This window comes from Bactrocera tryoni, chromosome 2 (genome assembly GCF_016617805.1).
Source record: "Bactrocera tryoni isolate S06 chromosome 2, CSIRO_BtryS06_freeze2, whole genome shotgun sequence".
NCBI classification, from domain to species: Eukaryota; Metazoa; Arthropoda; class Insecta; order Diptera; family Tephritidae; genus Bactrocera; species Bactrocera tryoni.
This window is the reverse complement of record NC_052500.1, coordinates 71,399,547-71,417,866: the sequence shown is the minus strand read 5'-3', so window position 1 is coordinate 71,417,866 and position 18,320 is coordinate 71,399,547. Positions and strand designations below refer to the sequence as shown.

Below are 18,320 nucleotides of genomic sequence, written 5' to 3'. Positions count from 1 at the left end.
TATAATTATGAATCGATTAGTCACAACCCGGTTAACTGTGATTTCAATGTTCTTGACCTTACGTCTATTTATTCCAATACTTGAATGAAAGTCCATTCAAAGTTTTCATAGTGTATCGTTAATATTTTCATTTCGTTCTCTTAACCCTTGTAATGGTCCATGAAGAGCTGAAATTTTACCCAATCTGAGCATAAACCATGGAAGCTACATGCTTTTTGGTACTCAAAGTCAGACAGTCAGGAGGATAATGAACAGAATAAACTTTCCAAAAGCTTCCGGAGTCGTCAATGTCTCTCAATAGATACAACCGAAAAATGATTAGGCATCGAAAAATTAGTTATAAGGAATTCTTTAAAATTCATTGTAATTTTTATGCCCCAGAAAATTTATTTTATGATCGCATTACAGGTCAGACTTTGCCCCTTCTGACTACCATTTGTTACAATCGATGCAGAACGCCCTCAAATTGGCTTGATTCATTCTTGGCCGCCAAATCAGCGCAATTCCTTTGAGATGGAATCTAAAATTGCCAGAATAATGAGAAAATGTTACAGTTTTAGATGGAAAATACCTCGAATAATACCATTTGTACAAGATTTTTATAAATATTTATAATAAATAATAATTTATATTTAATTCTCCATAACTTATGCTGTCGTTTAATAAACCTTTAGAGAGTAACGAATCGAACAAACAACGGGCAAAATCAAATACAGTTATCAAGGCATATCCTTGAATAGAGTTGTCTACACACTTTTTCGAAATTATTGAATACATTTCCTTTTGCTTTCGCATGTAAATTTTGGCACAAGAGCGCTTCAGCCTCATTTAATTATCGCTGTGACCGTCCCTACTGCTTTGCCCACCACTGTGCGCACCCACAAATGTGTTCGGTATTTCAACCAAAGAAGTAAATTTACAAAAATAAGATTAATATTCATGCGTTTGTGGCAAAATGCGTCGCCTAATCATTTGGAGAGTTCAACAAGGCACAATTTTTGGCAAAATAAAAAATTTAAATATTGTACAATAATCTTCAGCTCATAAATTACAGCCAAATTGGTTTTGCAAAAATCTTGCATAACATTTATGATAACTTAATTGTCAGACGATAAATATAGACGTTCCAAAAAAATATATATAGATATGTGTATATATATGTAGCCGCTAGCGATTAGCCAGTCACCACACGCTGAATATTAATGACAACTCCTTCGATTTCGAGCATTAACTATCTCAAATTGCGCATAAATTATCGCTAATAAAATGGAAATTTCAAGGCGACCGTGAAATGACATCAAATAAATAACTTTTATTATCTGCGAAATTTAGTGGAGAGAGATTCTCTGCCTAATCCGATGCTGATTTGAAGTTCCAATTTGAAGTAGAAGTTTTAAATTTGCCACTTCAGTTGCGATTTGGTGCATATTTATGAAATAAAAATTAAGATTAAGAAAAACATTGGTATGTATATAGGGTAGCAACATTGATAGCACAAAAATGTGTTCTTTTTGCGGCCTACAAATTTATGTTAAACATAGTACATAATTGGTGATCCAAGTAGAGGTACTTTTTTCAATAATCTTTTTTTGACAAATCGCGCGTGAGTCGTGTCAAGCTGTCACGTTATTTTTTTTCAGTATTGTTTGAGCATTTCATCGGGGAAAGCTAACGCCTGAACAACGTTTAAACATCCTTCAACTTTATTACGAAAATTCGCGTTCTCTAAAGAATGCGTTTCGCTCAACTTGTGATCAACATAATCGGCCTACTGAGCCTACTATTCGCAACACCATCACCCTTCTTGAGAACCAGCATTCATTATTGGATAACATTCGACCGAATAGACCACGTACAGAACGCAATAAGAAAAGATAGCAGCCATAGCTAATAGTGAACACGGAGACCGCAGCAACTCGGACTGACCGTATGGAACAACTTGGCGCATTTTACGTCGATATCTTAAATTGAAAGCGCACAAAATACAGCTTGCGCAAGAACTGAAGCCGCTCGACCTTTCCAAGCGACATGTCTTCGCTCTATGGGCTCTTGAAAAGTTCCAAGCAGCTCAATGGATATGTAAACAAGCAAAATTTCACAATTTTGGACGAAGAGCAACCTGAAGAGATTCAAGAGCTGCCTTTTCATCCAAAAAGAAACCTTTTGGTGTGGTGTGCGAACCGGTGGAATCGTCGGTTCATATACGACAGCGAAGCAACATACAAGACTTTAACCTCGGTGCGCATATCGTCCAAAAATGTCTTGGAAAGCACAGCAGCAGTGGAGAGTGTCGCCAGAACCAAGCGACTTCACTTCTACTGGGTGCCAGATCACAACGAGAGCAATGATATAGTGGACGAGATTGCCAAGTGTGATGCACGGCTGCCACTCGAAAACGTAATCAGATCAACATTGGGGAATCCATGCATAGTCTATACGACGATTTGGATTGCAGAGAAAACACGATGGAATTATCTAACAGGGTACAAAGTGCAAAAGTTATGCGTAGACGATAGATCGGAAATATACAAAATTCCTACTGGCACTCAAGAGCAAGGCATCAGAGAAATAACGGATATTGTGTATTTTGCATACTGGCAATTTTACGCTTTAAGCATTTGGGAGCCCCACGGTGTGAGATCCTGATTACTGCAACCAGAGTTTGTTAAAATTCTCGTCCAGCGCAGGCAAACCAAAGTATGAGTACGCCTCTTGGACTTCGTAACGGAACTCCATCTGGTATCGCGTGTGCTTTTATTTATAATTAGTAAAAATAAGCATTAAAAAGTAACTATATAGCATCTGATCAAATTTGATCCGGACTGACATAAATCTCCATTTTAGCCCACAAAATAGCCTCCTAAGCCAATAGAAGCATATCAGTGCTTTATCCAATTTTAAATACACTTGTTATAAGCCTCGGCTGACACACTGCATACCTGAAAAAGTATAGTCGAGCCATAAGAGGTGTGGAGTTTCAAATTTGATCAGATGATAATATCTTAAAAAAGATATTCCTAAATCAATTTTTTATATTTTATTTCATTTTTATTTTATTTTATTTGTTTATACTTTTTTGTTTAAATACATATTCCTAAATATATGTTTTCAGTAATAATTTATTTTTATTACGGAAAAAATATTTAAATATTATGTAAAAAAGTCAACCAACTCAAATAAGCATAATAGCAGTTTCTATTTTAGCGCCTAAAAGTATGCAACGAAATTTTACGCGATAAACACAATCATCGAATACGCAACACATTTGAAATCGAAAACGAGATGCAATGTGGATGGCATTTTGCTAATCCACACAAGCAAAAACAACAAAAAAAAATATAAGGTAAACCCAGCAGAGAAAAATAATAGTTTTAAAAATTTTACCCTATGTATTATCTAATCTTAAGTATGAAACCAATAACTGCTCCCCACAACTTGATGAAATGCTCGAATAATGCTGAAAAACTGATTGAGGTTTAACTACAAGTCTGATGGCGGAATATATCTCACAAAGCACCACCAATGAAATTGACCAGCGGGAACGTTCCTAGAATCTCATTTAAGTATGAATACATTTTCACCGGCCGTCTAAATTCAAGAAAAGTTATGGGGAGCAGTTATTGGTTTCATACTTAAAATTAGATAATAGAATCCGATACCTTCCTTAGAGAAGAAATTCGGTGTAAACTTAAGAGGAGTTTAACAGTTGGTAAATTAAGTGCGAAAACACAGGCTTTAAGGCTTTGTGATACATTTTCCATTCCTCTTTTCGTTACTCAATTTCGCATAAAGAAATGCGTGCTCAACTAGTTAAGCCCACCACGCTTGAAACTACTTAAAAATTCTAACAACAACCGATTTTCAAATTCTTCATGCCAGTTTTTTGTCACGAAGTTAAGAAACTTAATTAAATACCCCTTTAACTTAAAAACGAATCAAAAATACGTTCAATACTTATTGAAGTCACACAATTTCTTTAATATAAAACGCCGTCAATTGAAACCATTATTTTCATCTGTTCTTAGTGTTGTTGCTTTAGGACAGTAAACATTAACCAAATAATTTTGAGGAACACCGTCTTGTTGACAGTCTTTGACCAGATAAAAATTCGGGTCCATTGCGGTTACGTAGACCCGACTGTCGTGGGAACTATTTTCATCTTTCGTAGTTTATTGTTGAGGTTTTCTGAGGAACTGGATCTCTATTTTTATCATATTGAGCCCTCATGCCATCTAGGCAATATGGGAAAAATAGAACGGTATCACATAGCTACATTTCAAAAGACGTACAGACCGATGATTCCACTAGAGCAAAAACCACACCAAAATGTCAGTTTAAGTGAATGTAACGGTTGTTCTTGAATAATTTGTGAATTTTCTCGTACTAGAAGTTTTGTTTGTTTACCGCATCACTCGAATGAAAGTGAGCCCAATCGGAGATGACTTTCTACAAAAAAAAATTTCAAGTTATTCCAAGACAAAATCAGCAAATATACGACGTTTACGATGGTCCAATGGCTTCAGTTCTTGAGCGAGAAAAATTGTATACGGATGCAAGCTCAAACCCTTTCACAAAATCTGCCAGGTTACGGTTTGAGACTGTCCAAATTCTTGAGAACGTCTTGGAATTGACTGCGGTCTTCAGTAACATTTGCCTCACCGGCAGCAATATTTTCATTACTTCGACCAGTTTTCTGTTTTATTTGCACTTGAACATTATGTAAAGCAAATGTACGTTGGAATTATTAAAAATGTCCAAAATGACAGTTAAAATTCATATTATCCCTATTGGAAACCCCGGCACATTAGGGTAGATAAAAAAAACGAAAGTTTTCTCACTTCGCACTCTGAACAATTGTTTGATAAACACCTCTAAAGAAAAGCGCTCCTGCAGTCACCTGCTTGGAGCGGAACTGCCTCCTAGGAACATCAAGTAAATCGACGACATCAAACAATGCGACGACCAGACTTCCGTTCTCACGACAGTCGGATCTACGTAACCGGAACAGACCCGCATTTTTTATCCGGTCAAAGACTGTTAACATTTTCCCTCTCAGTGAATGGCGTACTTGGTGTCAAACCACCACCCATTGCAGACGAAGAGCTCGAGCTGCCGCGAGAAACGAGAGTGGCCCTTGCGCAGCTTCGTTCTGGATACTATAGCAGGTTAAACTCCTACCTATCCAGAATAGACCCTGGTATATCTAATGTATATCCAGCGTGCAATGAGTCTTCGCATGACACTGCCCACCTCTTTGCATGTCCTGCTAGCCCTTCTCATCTGACACTGCCCACCTCTTTGCATGTCCGTCCTGCTAGCCCTTCTCCATCTGACACCTTTCCCCCTTTGGTCCGACTCCGTTGAAACAGCACGTTTCTTGGGCCTGCCGTTGGATAACGTCGACGACGACTTATCTAATCCTTACCATACTAACGGGGATGCTAGCCCTTCTCCATCTGACACCTTTCCCCCTTTGGTCCGACTCCGTTGAAACAGCACGTTTCTTGGGCCTGCCGTTGGATAACGTCGACGACGACTTATCTAATCCTTACCATACTAACGGGGATTAGGTAGACGTTACAACAACAACAACATCTGGGGAGAATTCACGAAATCCCCAATCAGGAATATCAATTCGACAGCATTTTGCCCAAAACTATTTGTGGAATGTATGCGGTCGAAACAACAACAACGTAGTAGAAGTATAACAACAAAAATAATTACTCGAACATATAGAAAAGGCAAACTAAATCTTTCCTCTTTTTTGTGAAAAATTAGTTTACCAGCCATCTACTGCGGTGCTAAAAAGCGTTTTGTTAAATAAATTATTTGCGCCAATGCGTTTTTTTCAGTTTATGTGTTTTTTTTTTAATTTTAAAATATTTATTTTTTTCCTGTGTGTTTTTGTTTGTGTCATTATAACATAATTTTTGTTTGCTTTGCGGCGTAATTTTTTTTGTTTTTTTGTTTTTGTGTAATATTATTAATAATAATAGTTATTATTATATTAGTAAAAAAACTCGTTTTAATAATGCTTTTTCCAGATCAATTTTACGATGTAATTATTTATATATATACTATATATATATTGATTTTTAAGTAATAAAAATAAACAAAATCTACTTAGTTGCTCGAATCTGTAATAATATATATATAGATATACATATATGTATATATATATTTGAGTGTGTATGTATATATAAGTGTAAAAAATCGATGTACACACTTACATATGTTTAGTATATTTTACAATTTTTTATTATAATTTTACGGAACGCTTAATTTAATTAAATTAAATTTCTTGGTAATTAAATTTTGTTTTTGTTTTTGTATTTTTTTTTTTTTGATTTTTTATGTAGATATATAAAATAATTACTCAAGCAGGATGCGGTGATATACATTTATGGTACATCTCAGAAAGGCCTAAAGCTGTTGTTGCTTTGAAGCGACGAAAAAGAGAGAGCAGAGTACCACCAAAAATCGCACATACACACACACACACATATGTGTATATATGCGTGTATGCGCGCTATTTATATTATGTACATATGTATTTTATAATTTTTTTGTTGTTTTTTGTAATAAAAATTAATCTCAATTTGTAAGTGCGCATAAATTGCTACACGGCCTCGCAAGGGCTTGAAATTTTTACAATTTTTTTTTTTTGTTTTCTTTTTTAGTATAAATATATGTATTTATATTTAATATAAGTTAGTTTTTTCGCAATTTTCATAAGTTTACTGCTATACATACCTAAAAAGTGAGAAAAAAGTGTAGGTGTATGTGTGTTTGTGTGTGTGTGTGCGAGTGTGTATGAGAGAAAAAAGACTACCTAAATTGTTCTTGCAATAGCGAATACTTAAAAATTTTTGATTATCAAGTTTTAAATTTAATGCTTATAATTTTTCTTTTGTTTTTTTGCTTTTTTAAAGACTTCCTATGCCTAAGGTGAAGTCCGGCCTACGCTACTTTTTGGATTTCTTTTCTTTTTTGCATTTTTTTTTTTGAATTCAGTAAAATTCAGCTTTAATGAATTTGAATACAAAGTAGATCACGCTTTATATATTTATAAAAAATATACAAATTTTTAATATCAATTTTAATTTTTTTTTTTAATTTCGATTTTCCTTTGAGAACGCAATTTTAAATGCCCTACAACTAACTTTATATAAATTCCTTTCAAATTCTAAATTTGAACCGTTAAAATACCAATTTTATTTTCAAATATACATTTTTTGCAACAGAAAAGCGTTTTAATCAATTTTTGTTTTTGTAATTGAGAAATTTTTAATTTAGAGAAATTAGGCGACAAAGCAGCTTTTATGAAATTTGAGTTGCACATAATTTATGTATGTATATATTTTTTTGAAGAATTTTTAAATAATTTTTGAATAATTTTTATATTTCTTAATTTTTATTTATTTTTTATTTTTCCATTTTAAGCCAACTTTAAAGCATTTTTTATTATTTTTAAATCACACGTTTCACTGAGTTGCAAAATCAAGTATTTGTGTAGAAAACTTAGTTTTGTGTGTCTGTGTTAGTGCCTATGCCTCTACACCTAAAAGTATGCCTAACTCATGTTTCTTATATACTGTTAATAGCAAAATTGAAAACAAATCTATGCTGCACGCACGTGTTGCGGCTCGGCTCGGATTTAGATATACATACATATGCGTTACATCATTTGTTATATAACAATATTAAAAAAAAAAATAAATATTTAAAAAAATATTTAAAAAAATATTAAAAAAAATATTTAAAAAAAAAAAATTAAAAACAAAAAAAAAAAAAAAAATTTAAAAAAATTAAAAAAATTAAAAAAATTTAAAAAAAATTAAAAAAAAAAATTAAAAAATTTAAAAAAAAAAAAAAAAATATTTTAGAAAAAAATATTAAAAAAATATTTAAAAAAAATATTAAAAAAAAATATTAAAAAAAAAAATATTAAAAAAAAATATTAAAAAAATATTAATAAAAAATAATTTAAAAATTAATTTAAAAAATAAAAAAAAAATAAAAACAAATTAGAAAAATTACGAAAAAAAATTTTACAACAAAGAAGCAAAAAGATGAAACTAAATGTCAAAAATTAATAAAACAAGCTAAAAAATAATTTGAAAAAATTAATCAAAAAATCAAACAAATCATATAAAACTAAATAAAATATTAAAATAAAGCTTTGAAATAATAAAAATAAAAGGTTAATAATTAAAAAAAATAATTACATAATTAAAAAATTTTTATAATTAAAAGCAATCTTAATTTAAAAATATACAAAAAAGTTTTAAACAAAAAATTAAATGAAAAAGCAAAAAAATTAAAAAAAAAAATTGAAAAAAGAAATGAAAAAAATCATATAAAACAATTTAAAAATTAAAAATAAAAAACTTTTAAATAATAAAAAAATGTGATAAAACAGTAAAAAAAAATTGTAAATAATTTAAACAATTAAGACAAATTTAAATAATTAAAAAAAAAACATTAAATAATTAGAAAAATAAAAAGTGTGAAATAAAAAAATAACAAAAACATAAAAAATCATAAAAAACAAATTTAAATAATTTAAAAACAAATTAAATAATTAAAAAAAAATTAAATTATTAAAAAAATTAAATAATTAAAAAATTATTAAGACAAAAAATTTAAATAATTAAAAAATAATCTTAATTAAAAAATTGTACAACATTTAAAAAAAGTTTGAAATAAAAAAAGGAAAAAAATGCAAATATGTATATTAAAAAAAAATAAAATAATATTAAATAAAAAAAATTTAAAAAAATTAGAAAAATTTAAATAATAAATTGTAAATACTAAGCTGCTCTACGCTACTCTACCTATAGTTAAACACGACAAATACAGCAACAAAAAAAGTAGAAATATTACAATATTACATAGAAACATACATATATACACATTAGGGTGCGCATATATACATATGTACATATTTGCATCGTTCAACGATCTATGTTAAGTTACAAAAATCTTCACAATAAATTCGCGTATTTCTTGAGCGTCTCTCGCAAGAGTTATATATTAGTAAGTAAATGAGCGCAACAAACGAAAAATGAAAAACGGGAGAGTAAGAGTAGAAGTAGAGAGTATGAAAACAGGCAACTTGTAGTCTACAGCACGAAGTTGCGACTTGTGGGCGTGGCCGTTATGCATATACATATACAGTTGTATATATATACCTGCCGCTATGCTACATAAAATACATAGATATATGTACATAAATACATACATGTTGATATATGTATGTATATGTACTTGAAAGCGTTGTTGTTGCTACGATTGGTTGCGTAGCGTGTATTATTTATAAAAATATATGCAAATCTGCGCTAATACTGATAAAACAGCTCAAACATAAACATCGATTAACGACTTAAGTGTTGCAGATAATACATTTGCTCTTTGTGTTCGTTAATATAATTATTATTTCAATTTTTTGTTTTTGTTAAATATTCATATGTATAGTATATACATATATAATTTATATACATATTTGTATATATGTATATACTTTATAATTTTTTGGTGTGCTACCGTGAAAAAAGTAATTAAGTAATTGTAATAAATATGTGGACAAAATTACAAGCCTTAAAATATACGTAAGTATTTGTTAAGTTATATATATATTTTAATATGTTGTTAATGTTAGACATTACTCTCATATTATAATTTTTTGTGTTTTTTTTAAATATTTTTTCATCATTTTTTCTGTTTTTGCTTTTGCAACATAATGCTTGCCTGTGTATGTACATATGTACGTTTTAAAAAGTTTTTGAACTTTGAGTAATAAGACCTTTCTGTGATTGTCCATTAATATATGCGAATAAAACACCCTGTATGTGAAATTTATATTGCTTTGTTTTTGTTTTTAATAAGATTAATAAGTTCGATATTATAGATTAAATGTAAGTAATTATCACATGATTCGCATATAGGCAAGAGATTTTAAAGTGAGTGTGTGTATTAACTATTTTTTTTTTGCTTTTACTTTTGTTTTTGTTTATGCTTTGCTTTGCTTTCTTCTTTGCTTGGTTTTGCTTTGTTCAGATTCAATTCTTTCGCTTTGTTTAATATGTACAATTCTTCTTATTTTTATATATATGTATATATATTTTTGTTGTTGTTGTTTTTTGTATATTTAAAACAAGCATTTCTATTATTTATGTAATTGGGTAGTAATAAACATTGTCATTGTGGTTCAAAAAATACTGAAGCTTCGTTTTTTTGTTTGTTTTTAACTTTTAATTATACAATAAATTATTAACTTATAAAATTGTATGTATTAAGTATATATGCCCTTGGTTAAATTAATTAATTAATTAATGTTAAAACATCGCTTTACCTACCACTCTATATAAACATTGTTTCATTTCTGTTTTGGTATTCGTTTCTTTCTATTCTTACTTTTGCGCTGTAATTACCCTCCTTTTGCTGCTGCTTCTACGTTTTCTTCTCATATATTTCTTTAATTTTATTAAATAATTTGTTTGTGGTTTTTTTTTAATATTTTTCTGCTTGCGCGGCACTCATAGTCTACTTGCTAAACATTCGCATTGAATTTTTTTGTTTTTGTTTTTATTTTAATAATTTTTTGTAACTTCTTTTTTACTTTTTTTGTAATTTTTATTTCGTTATTTTGATTTGATTTCTCTGATTTGGCGTTTTATGTTAACTTAGTATTATTTTCACTGGAGACAAGATTAAGAGGTACTAAAAAATCATCCATCTGATTGAATTCCCCTTTAATCGTACCTTGTTGCAGTTTCTTTTTCTTTAGCAAACCATCTTTTATGATATTCGCCCGCTCCTCATCTATGTGTCGCTTGTACTTCTGCAAATATTTTATATAATATTTTATTTACGTTTTTGTTAATATTTAATTAAAATTATTATATTTATTTATTGTTTGTAATATTATAGTGAAATTTTGTTATTGAGGAAGCGTGCGGGATTGTGCATGAATTGAGGTTATGTTGGGTAAGCTGTTCAGTTGTGTTAATAATGATTTAAAAATGTTAGATTTTACGGAGAAACAGAAAAGAGTAGGTAAATAAACAAAAACAAAGAGGAGCACATCAAATTTATTGATAGTAAAAAAATAAAATAAATAAAAAAAAGTTTTCCATACAAAGACTTCATTTCAACAGATCAATTTGTATGGCAGCTATATGTTATAGTGAACCGATCTGTACAATATGTTCGTAGTTTGTAGCATTGACTTGGATAATTATCCATGCGAAATTTTGTAAAGATATCTTTTCAAATAAAAAAGTTTTCCATATAACGTTTGGTTTGTATGGCAGCTATGTATGTATACGTTTTAGAGGTCCAATAACAGCGATGCCGACAAATTAGCAGCTGCGTGGGGTGAAAAGGACAAGTGCACAATTTCAGATCGATATCTCAAAAGCGGAGGGACTAGTTCGCGTATATATAGACACAGAGTTGTAGTCAAAAAATAATTTTTAATGCGTTCGATAATAATAAAATTTAAAAGGATTTTTAATCAAAATTTATTTTAAAAAATAATAAATTTTGATGAAAAATCACATATTACCCATAATTTTCTTTACGTAAACAATAAATTGTTCAAAAATTTGCAAATTTCGCAATTCGAAAACTAAAAATCACATGAAAAAGGTCACAAATAATGTATTATTCTGCATAATTGTTGTACATTTACATATTTATCTACACTACGCTATCAAAATAAAATAATTTCATGCATTTCTGCTTACACAAGCGTATCCGCTTGAGCAATATATTCGACCACATACTATATATACACTTGTACATATGTATACATAGTACATTCATACTAAGCACACACATATCTACTTAAATCAATAATCGTGAATGGGTATTGTTTAATGTATTTGAGTATGAGCAAGAAAAATATTAATATTTAACTTTGCAAATTGTTGTGCAAATAATGACTGGATAAGATTAAGCTGTTAGCAGTTCAAGATTTGTTAGGTTTCTTTCTGTGGATTGTAAGTGTGAAAAGTAAAAAGTGGGAGTTTGCTGATTAGTAATTTAAAATTAATAAACAAATGATACTGAAATCAACTGAATTTACAAGAAAATTATAAAAATATGTAAATTGTATATAAATCACAATATGTATATGAAACAAAAAAAAACTGTGGGGTGAGTTATTGAAGTCATAAGCATGCACTTACCGCAAAGGAAAAACCAGATGGCTCTGGACTTTCAACTGTTAAGAACACATTTTGTTTGAGTTCAACGCCTGGGCCACTCGTACCGCAAATGGGCATTTTGCATAAGACTTCGGAAGGCGAACCTGCGCGTTTATTTTCTAGAAAAAGTAAATTATTAGTAATTTTGGTGAAAAGATATTTTATAAAAGTATTATTAAAGCATTAAATAAAAAAATATAAGTTCATTAGATGGAATATATACGTATGTATGTATATAATATAATAAAATACAGTATTAATACATTTCTAATAAAAAAAAGTTTAACAAAAATTTCGGCGAAAACTGTTAGCATTGGAAGTAAATTTTAAAGGTAATAAATTTTTTTTGAATACTTCTATTTAATTTTATTTTTTAATTTTTAAATATTTTTTTATATAATTTTATTCTTTTTAATATTTTTATTTTTATTAATAATTTAATTTTATTTTTTTTTGTTTTAATTTTTTAATTATTATTCTTTTTTTTGTTTTTCATTATACATTTTTATTTTACTTTTTATTATTTGTTTTGTTTATTTTTTTATTTTATTATTTGTTTTGTTTATTTTTATTATTTAATTTTTTTACATTATTTTATTTAAAGTTTGATAAAAATAATATTTCTTTGTTTTTTAATAAAAAAAACAAAGTACAAATTTTTTATTTTAATTTTTCCCTAATTCAATTTTTTTTTATTTTTAATCTGTTATTTTTTAATTATTATTTTTTGATTTGTTTTTTCCGTAATTCTATTTAGTTAATTAATATTTTTTTATTATTTTTTATTTGAGTTTTTTAATTGCTTTATTTTATTTCGGTATTATTATTTTTGGACTTGTAAAAATGATATTTTATTTAAAAAATATTCCATAAAAATTACAATCTTTGTCAATTGTATAAAAAAAAACCAGTTAAAATTTTTAATTTTTATTTTTCTCTAATTTAATTTTTTCATTTTTTCTAATCTTATTTTTTATCTAATTTATTTGTTTTATATTTCGTTTTTTTATTTTTATATTTAAGTATTTTTTTTTATTTGTTATTTATTATTTTTTGGCGGGTAAAATTAATATTTTATTTAAAAAATATTCCGTAAAAATTGCAATCTTTGTATATTTTTTAATAAAAAAACACAACACGTAAACATTTTGTAATAATATTTTAATTTTTTTCTTTTATTTTGTTTCTTTAAATTATTTATTTTTTCTTTACTTTATTTATTTTTATTATTAAACTATTTTTTTCGTTATTTATGTATTTTTCCTTTTTTATTTTTTATTTTTTTATTTTTATTTTTTTATTTTTTATTGTCTTTGAAAATTTTATTTTAGTTGAATTTAAAAAAATATTTTTCAGCCTTAAATTTCAACCATTAAACCTGCTTGTTTACAAAACTTAATACACTCACACACATTTAATAATATACTGTAATTTCAATAATATTATGTACACAAACTTACTCTTCTTCAACTTTTCACACTCCTTCGGACGTCTCCGTCGTGTGTGTATCGTATCACGTCGCATTGAATGCGGCCTATTTACACCGTGCAATTTAAAGTAGAGCCCACACGCATTACACACCATTTCACCACGAATGCTACGTCTCCAAATAGTCGTGGTGAGTGTGCCACAATTGGAGCAGGACATATCCTTTGGATTGCTTATAATACCGGCTGGGCTAGCATTAGCATTCTTGTTGTTCTAACGTGCAGAAAAATAAACGATTTGTTTATAAATTATTTACGTGCAAATTAAAAGTCAAACGCATTGCAACGTACCTTCTTATCCTGCATGGAGGCAGCAGCAGCTGCTGCAGCTGCGGCCGCTACTGCGACTTGATTATGTGTACTGGCATTAATCTCGAGATTTTGGGCATTAACAGCCATAACATTAGGCAGTTGTTCAATTGTATCATTTTTCGTCGGGCATGTTTGTTTTCGTCGGCATAATTTATTTATATTATCATTCTGCAAAGACGAAAAATTAATGTTGCAGTTTGTATGAAATAAATCTAATGACTGGGGATTTGCCTTTAGTAATGCCATCGGTTCCTCAGGTACATTCTCAGCCGATAAAGCAGCAGGCGGCGCAGGGAATACAAGCGATTGATGTATCATATGTCGGAGCAGCTGATTGTTTTCGTTGTTTGCTGTAATAGAAAGCACCGATTACTGGATTGTAATGAAATATTAAAATGTATTTTCTAATAATTTATATTAAAAACAAGAAAAAACGTAAGCTTCGACCACACCGAAGTTTGGTATTCTAAACAGGTGCACTTCTTTTAACATTGTTCTGATTCTGAACGTACAGTTTGTAAGACAGCTATGTATATGCTTTAGTGATTTTTGTCTACTCACCAGCTGATCGGGCAAGCGCCTGCCACAATTGTGTAGTCGCAACATCTGTTGCTTGCTCCTCCGACGTTATACTATCCGGCGTTTTGCGTTCATTCAACATGGAACCCATATCCATTTCCAAACGATTCGAATCGGAACTCTCATCGGAGTCTGTGTATGGAGTTGTATTTTCCTTTTTAATAGGTATTGATAATTGGGTACTACTACAAGGTCTACTTCTAATTTCAATTCCTCCTTTAATAATACTTGTTGTTTCTAATTCTAAATTTACAGGTTGTATGTGTTTTTGTTGTTGTTGTTGTTGTTGTGGTGGTGGTGGTGGCTGATGCTGTTGTTTTTGTTGATGTTGCTGTTGTAATTCGAGTATTGTAGGACGAGTGTAATGTAATAATTGAGATACAGTTGTTGTTGTAGTTGTTGGTTGTGTATTTGAGAATTCATGTTTCGCTTTTTTAATTGATAAGTCTATTTCCTTTCCATCTTGTTGTGTTGCTGTAACCGTTGCTGTCACAGTTGATGCTGTAGTTGTTGTTGTCTTTTCATTTGATGGACGTTCATTTTTTATCACAGAATTTTTAATACTTTCATCTGTTGTTTGCATTGAAGGTAGATTTGGAGACTGACGATTCGAGCATGGTGGTGATATGATCACTTTTTTACTAATATCCATAAGCACTGCCGCCGTTTCGAGTTTTTGTTGTAGATTACGAATATTCTCAATATTCGGTAGATTTTCATTTTTCAAATTTATTAAACTATTTGCAATTGTATTTGGCGAAATAAGACCATCATAACTTAACGGTGTATTATTATTCGTATAATACTCTGTGGTCGCACGATTTTCTAATAACATTTCATCCGTTGTTGCCTGACTCCCCGGTACACTTGTTTTCGTTTCACCTGCTGATCTGGCGGCTTGTTGTAACGGCGGTGGTGGAGGCGGCAGGGGCGGCGCTAATGGTGGTGATAACGCACGTAATTTTTTTCTCAATATGGGCGGAGTTTTTGAAGAACAAGATGCAACATTAAAAATATCTTCATTTTCATTTATATTCGATTTATGCAACGCTTTAGTGGTTACTGCAGGAGTGTGTGTGCCAGCTTCAGCATAATTATCGGCAGTAGCAATTATAGGATTATAATTAGCAAAAAAATTTTTTGAGGATTTACTTAATTCGGTTAAAGCCCTTGCTGCCATACGCTCTGAAGAAGACTTGCCGCAAGGAGGCGATTTTGAGTGACCGGAAAAACTAGTATCGGCTTCGGCAGAATTCTGTAAAAGAGAGGTGAAAGTTAACACACATGAATAAAAACCACAAAATGTGTTGCATTTGCAATTAACGTAATAAAAATTTCAATTTTCTCTTTTTATCAAACACCGTAATAATTAAGGTTATTTTGTTCCACAAAGGAAAATTGCCCAGAGGAAGAGCATTTCGTTTGCAACAGTTAATTATTTTTTTTTAAACTTACATGTTTCGAAAACTTCGTTAATTCCTTTAATGTAAAATCTGCTTTTTGAGCCATCAATCGAAAGTTCCAAAATGCATTCAATTGTGTTCTGCAGTTGTTACAAATAATGGCGGGCAAGCCATCACCTGGTGAAATCTACAAAATATAAAATAATTTAGTATATATGAATATATCTAAACAAATTTTTTTAAATAAAATTTTGTTTAGTTATTTCGTTTTTAACTTCACATATATAAAAGAAAATACAGCTATATTGTTATCACACAAAGTCGTGCAAAAATTTGGCAACACTACTGTTGACACAGGCTTAATATCGATATTTGCACAACACGATAACACACAACAACATTTATTTACTAACAAAAGGAGATTCACTGCACGTGCTGTGCTGCACAACTGATATCGCCTGATAATTTCACCGTATGTTGATATGCGTCTGATAACTCCTGTCGCAGGCTCACATGCACATGCTACATAACATAACACGATTTCCGTTCGCAGTAAATATACACATAACACAATTTTATATATACATATTATATACTTATAAAGTCGATAAACAGTCAAGTTATAAAATAGATTTTCTGAACAAATAAAAACTTTGGTTACGCAGTAAAACGTGCAAGTAAACCGATTTTTGCATCTTGTAAATACAAATTAGCCGGCAACCCTATCAGTTTAATTATTGTCAGTGGTGTCGTAATCGGATCTCCTACTTATTACGTACCTTTATAGAGAGACAGCTGAGTATTTGAATGGTAATATGTGGTGATGAATCATCATGGTTTTCCTTCTTGAACACCTCCTCTCCCAGAGATATGCCATCATTGCTTTTGCCTTCTTCGTTATCATTGGATAATGTAATCTTGCGTTTCACATGTGTGGCATTTTCTGCTTGTATATGTGGATTAGTTGTTGAAAAGCCCCCCACCTCGTTTATTTCCAATGATTTAGACATCAATTGACTGATTCCATATGTAGAAGTCTCAGTTGTAGCAATGGAAGAAGGCACAATCGGCACAAATGTACTTAGATTATTATCTGGTATCTCTTCCTCACTCTTAAAAACTGGTACAGGGGATAGAGATAGGTTATCAGAGCTACAATCATTTTTTGTGCTGCAGCTACTTTGTGGCCTTCCGAAATGAAGTGATTGGATTTGTCGATGATGTTTATGATGGTGAAACTCTTGGTTGGGGGTATTTTCCGTGATTTCTTTTGCTTCATTTTCAGAGCCAAACGAATCATTCGTTTTCGTCGTCGCTGTAGCTGTAGCTGCTGCTGATGATGATGAATTAAATATTTGCAGCACCTCAACGTCATGCTCTTTGACCAAAGTAAGGCATAAACGACAAACTTGAAAGAACTTAGGTGGTACATTACACATAGTTATTGGATTATATGAAATTAATGTTTCACACAATTTAAGCACTTCACAATCTTAAAACAATATACAATGTTATAAATTAATTAATAATATATATATAAAAAAACAGAACGCCCTTTTTAACGCATCCGAACAGATTCACAATAAAATCTAATAATATGAAGGCGCTATACTAGTATGTTCAGCCAGAACAAGACATTTTGAGACATTTCTCTCACACACAAGAAAATCCAGAGTTTCCGTTACACAAAAATAATTCAACGCATTGCATGCAAACACCAACACATAAAAATCGTGATAAAATCTAAACGTGTACACAAATATATGTAATCATCACATTCACATTCAGTTCAGTTCAATCTACATATCTTCGCATATAAAACACAACTGGTATATATGCTTTTGTTTTGTGTTTATTGAACGAGTTGACCGAATATCCGCTTTTTTGTTTTGTTGCGAGCGCTAACGCATCTGCATCATATCAAACGTTGTTGCCAACAATTACCAACTAGCGCGTTTCAACAGCAAATCTCTTATCGTCCTTATCACATCTACTAACACTCTATTTACTATTATTAACGGGTATATATGCCCTGAATTTTAATGTTTGGATAGGTAAAAAACACTTTTGAACACTTGTATACATCGATTTTTCTACATTATCAAAAGAAACTATAGTTTTTTGCTTATTTGAGGCAGACCAAATCAATCACCATGATTACAAGGCAACGAACAACACCAATCATGTATAGTATTGCCATGTGCTGGCGTTATTGCGCAAGAACCCTGCCAGCATAGAGAGGCCAACTTTATAGTTGCGCTATTTTTAACTTGCAACCGTTTTTGGTTCACCCACACCCTGTTATATTGCCTTGTATATCAGTTTTG

The 18,320-nt window shown here is 30.4% G+C and overlaps 1 protein-coding gene across 2 annotated transcripts; it reads right to left on the bottom strand.

Moving 5' to 3' along the window:
- Positions 1–9,850: 9,850 nt before the first annotated feature.
- On the bottom strand, positions 9,851–18,163 carry LOC120768088. 2 transcript variants are annotated; one of them, XM_040094626.1, is made up of 9 exons: positions 18,134–18,163; positions 16,773–17,411; positions 16,046–16,180; positions 14,573–15,845; positions 14,243–14,361; positions 13,991–14,179; positions 13,673–13,913; positions 12,195–12,331; positions 9,851–10,843 (listed from the first exon to the last, which is right to left on the bottom strand). In XM_040094626.1, the coding sequence occupies exons 1-9, from the start codon at positions 18,146–18,148 to the stop codon at positions 10,676–10,678; spliced, it is 2,916 nt and encodes a 971-aa protein (XP_039950560.1). In that variant the 5' UTR covers positions 18,149–18,163; the 3' UTR covers positions 9,851–10,675. The 2 variants fall into 2 exon arrangements, with proteins under 2 accessions (XP_039950560.1, XP_039950559.1); XM_040094625.1 differs by having other exon boundaries at positions 16,773–17,485; positions 17,938–18,157.
- Positions 18,164–18,320: the final 157 nt, after the last annotated feature.

Coding starts and splice junctions, on each gene's coding strand:
- LOC120768088 (XM_040094625.1), bottom strand. CDS start 17,432: ATGTGTAATGTACCACCTAAGTTCTTTCAAGTTTGTCGTTTATGCCTT. Junction 14,362..14,572: donor GGCGCTTGCCCGATCAGCTG/GTGAGTAGACAA, acceptor TTTCTATTACAG/CAAACAACGAAAACAATCAG. Junction 14,180..14,242: donor AACCGATGGCATTACTAAAG/GCAAATCCCCAG, acceptor TCGTCTTTGCAG/AATGATAATATAAATAAATT.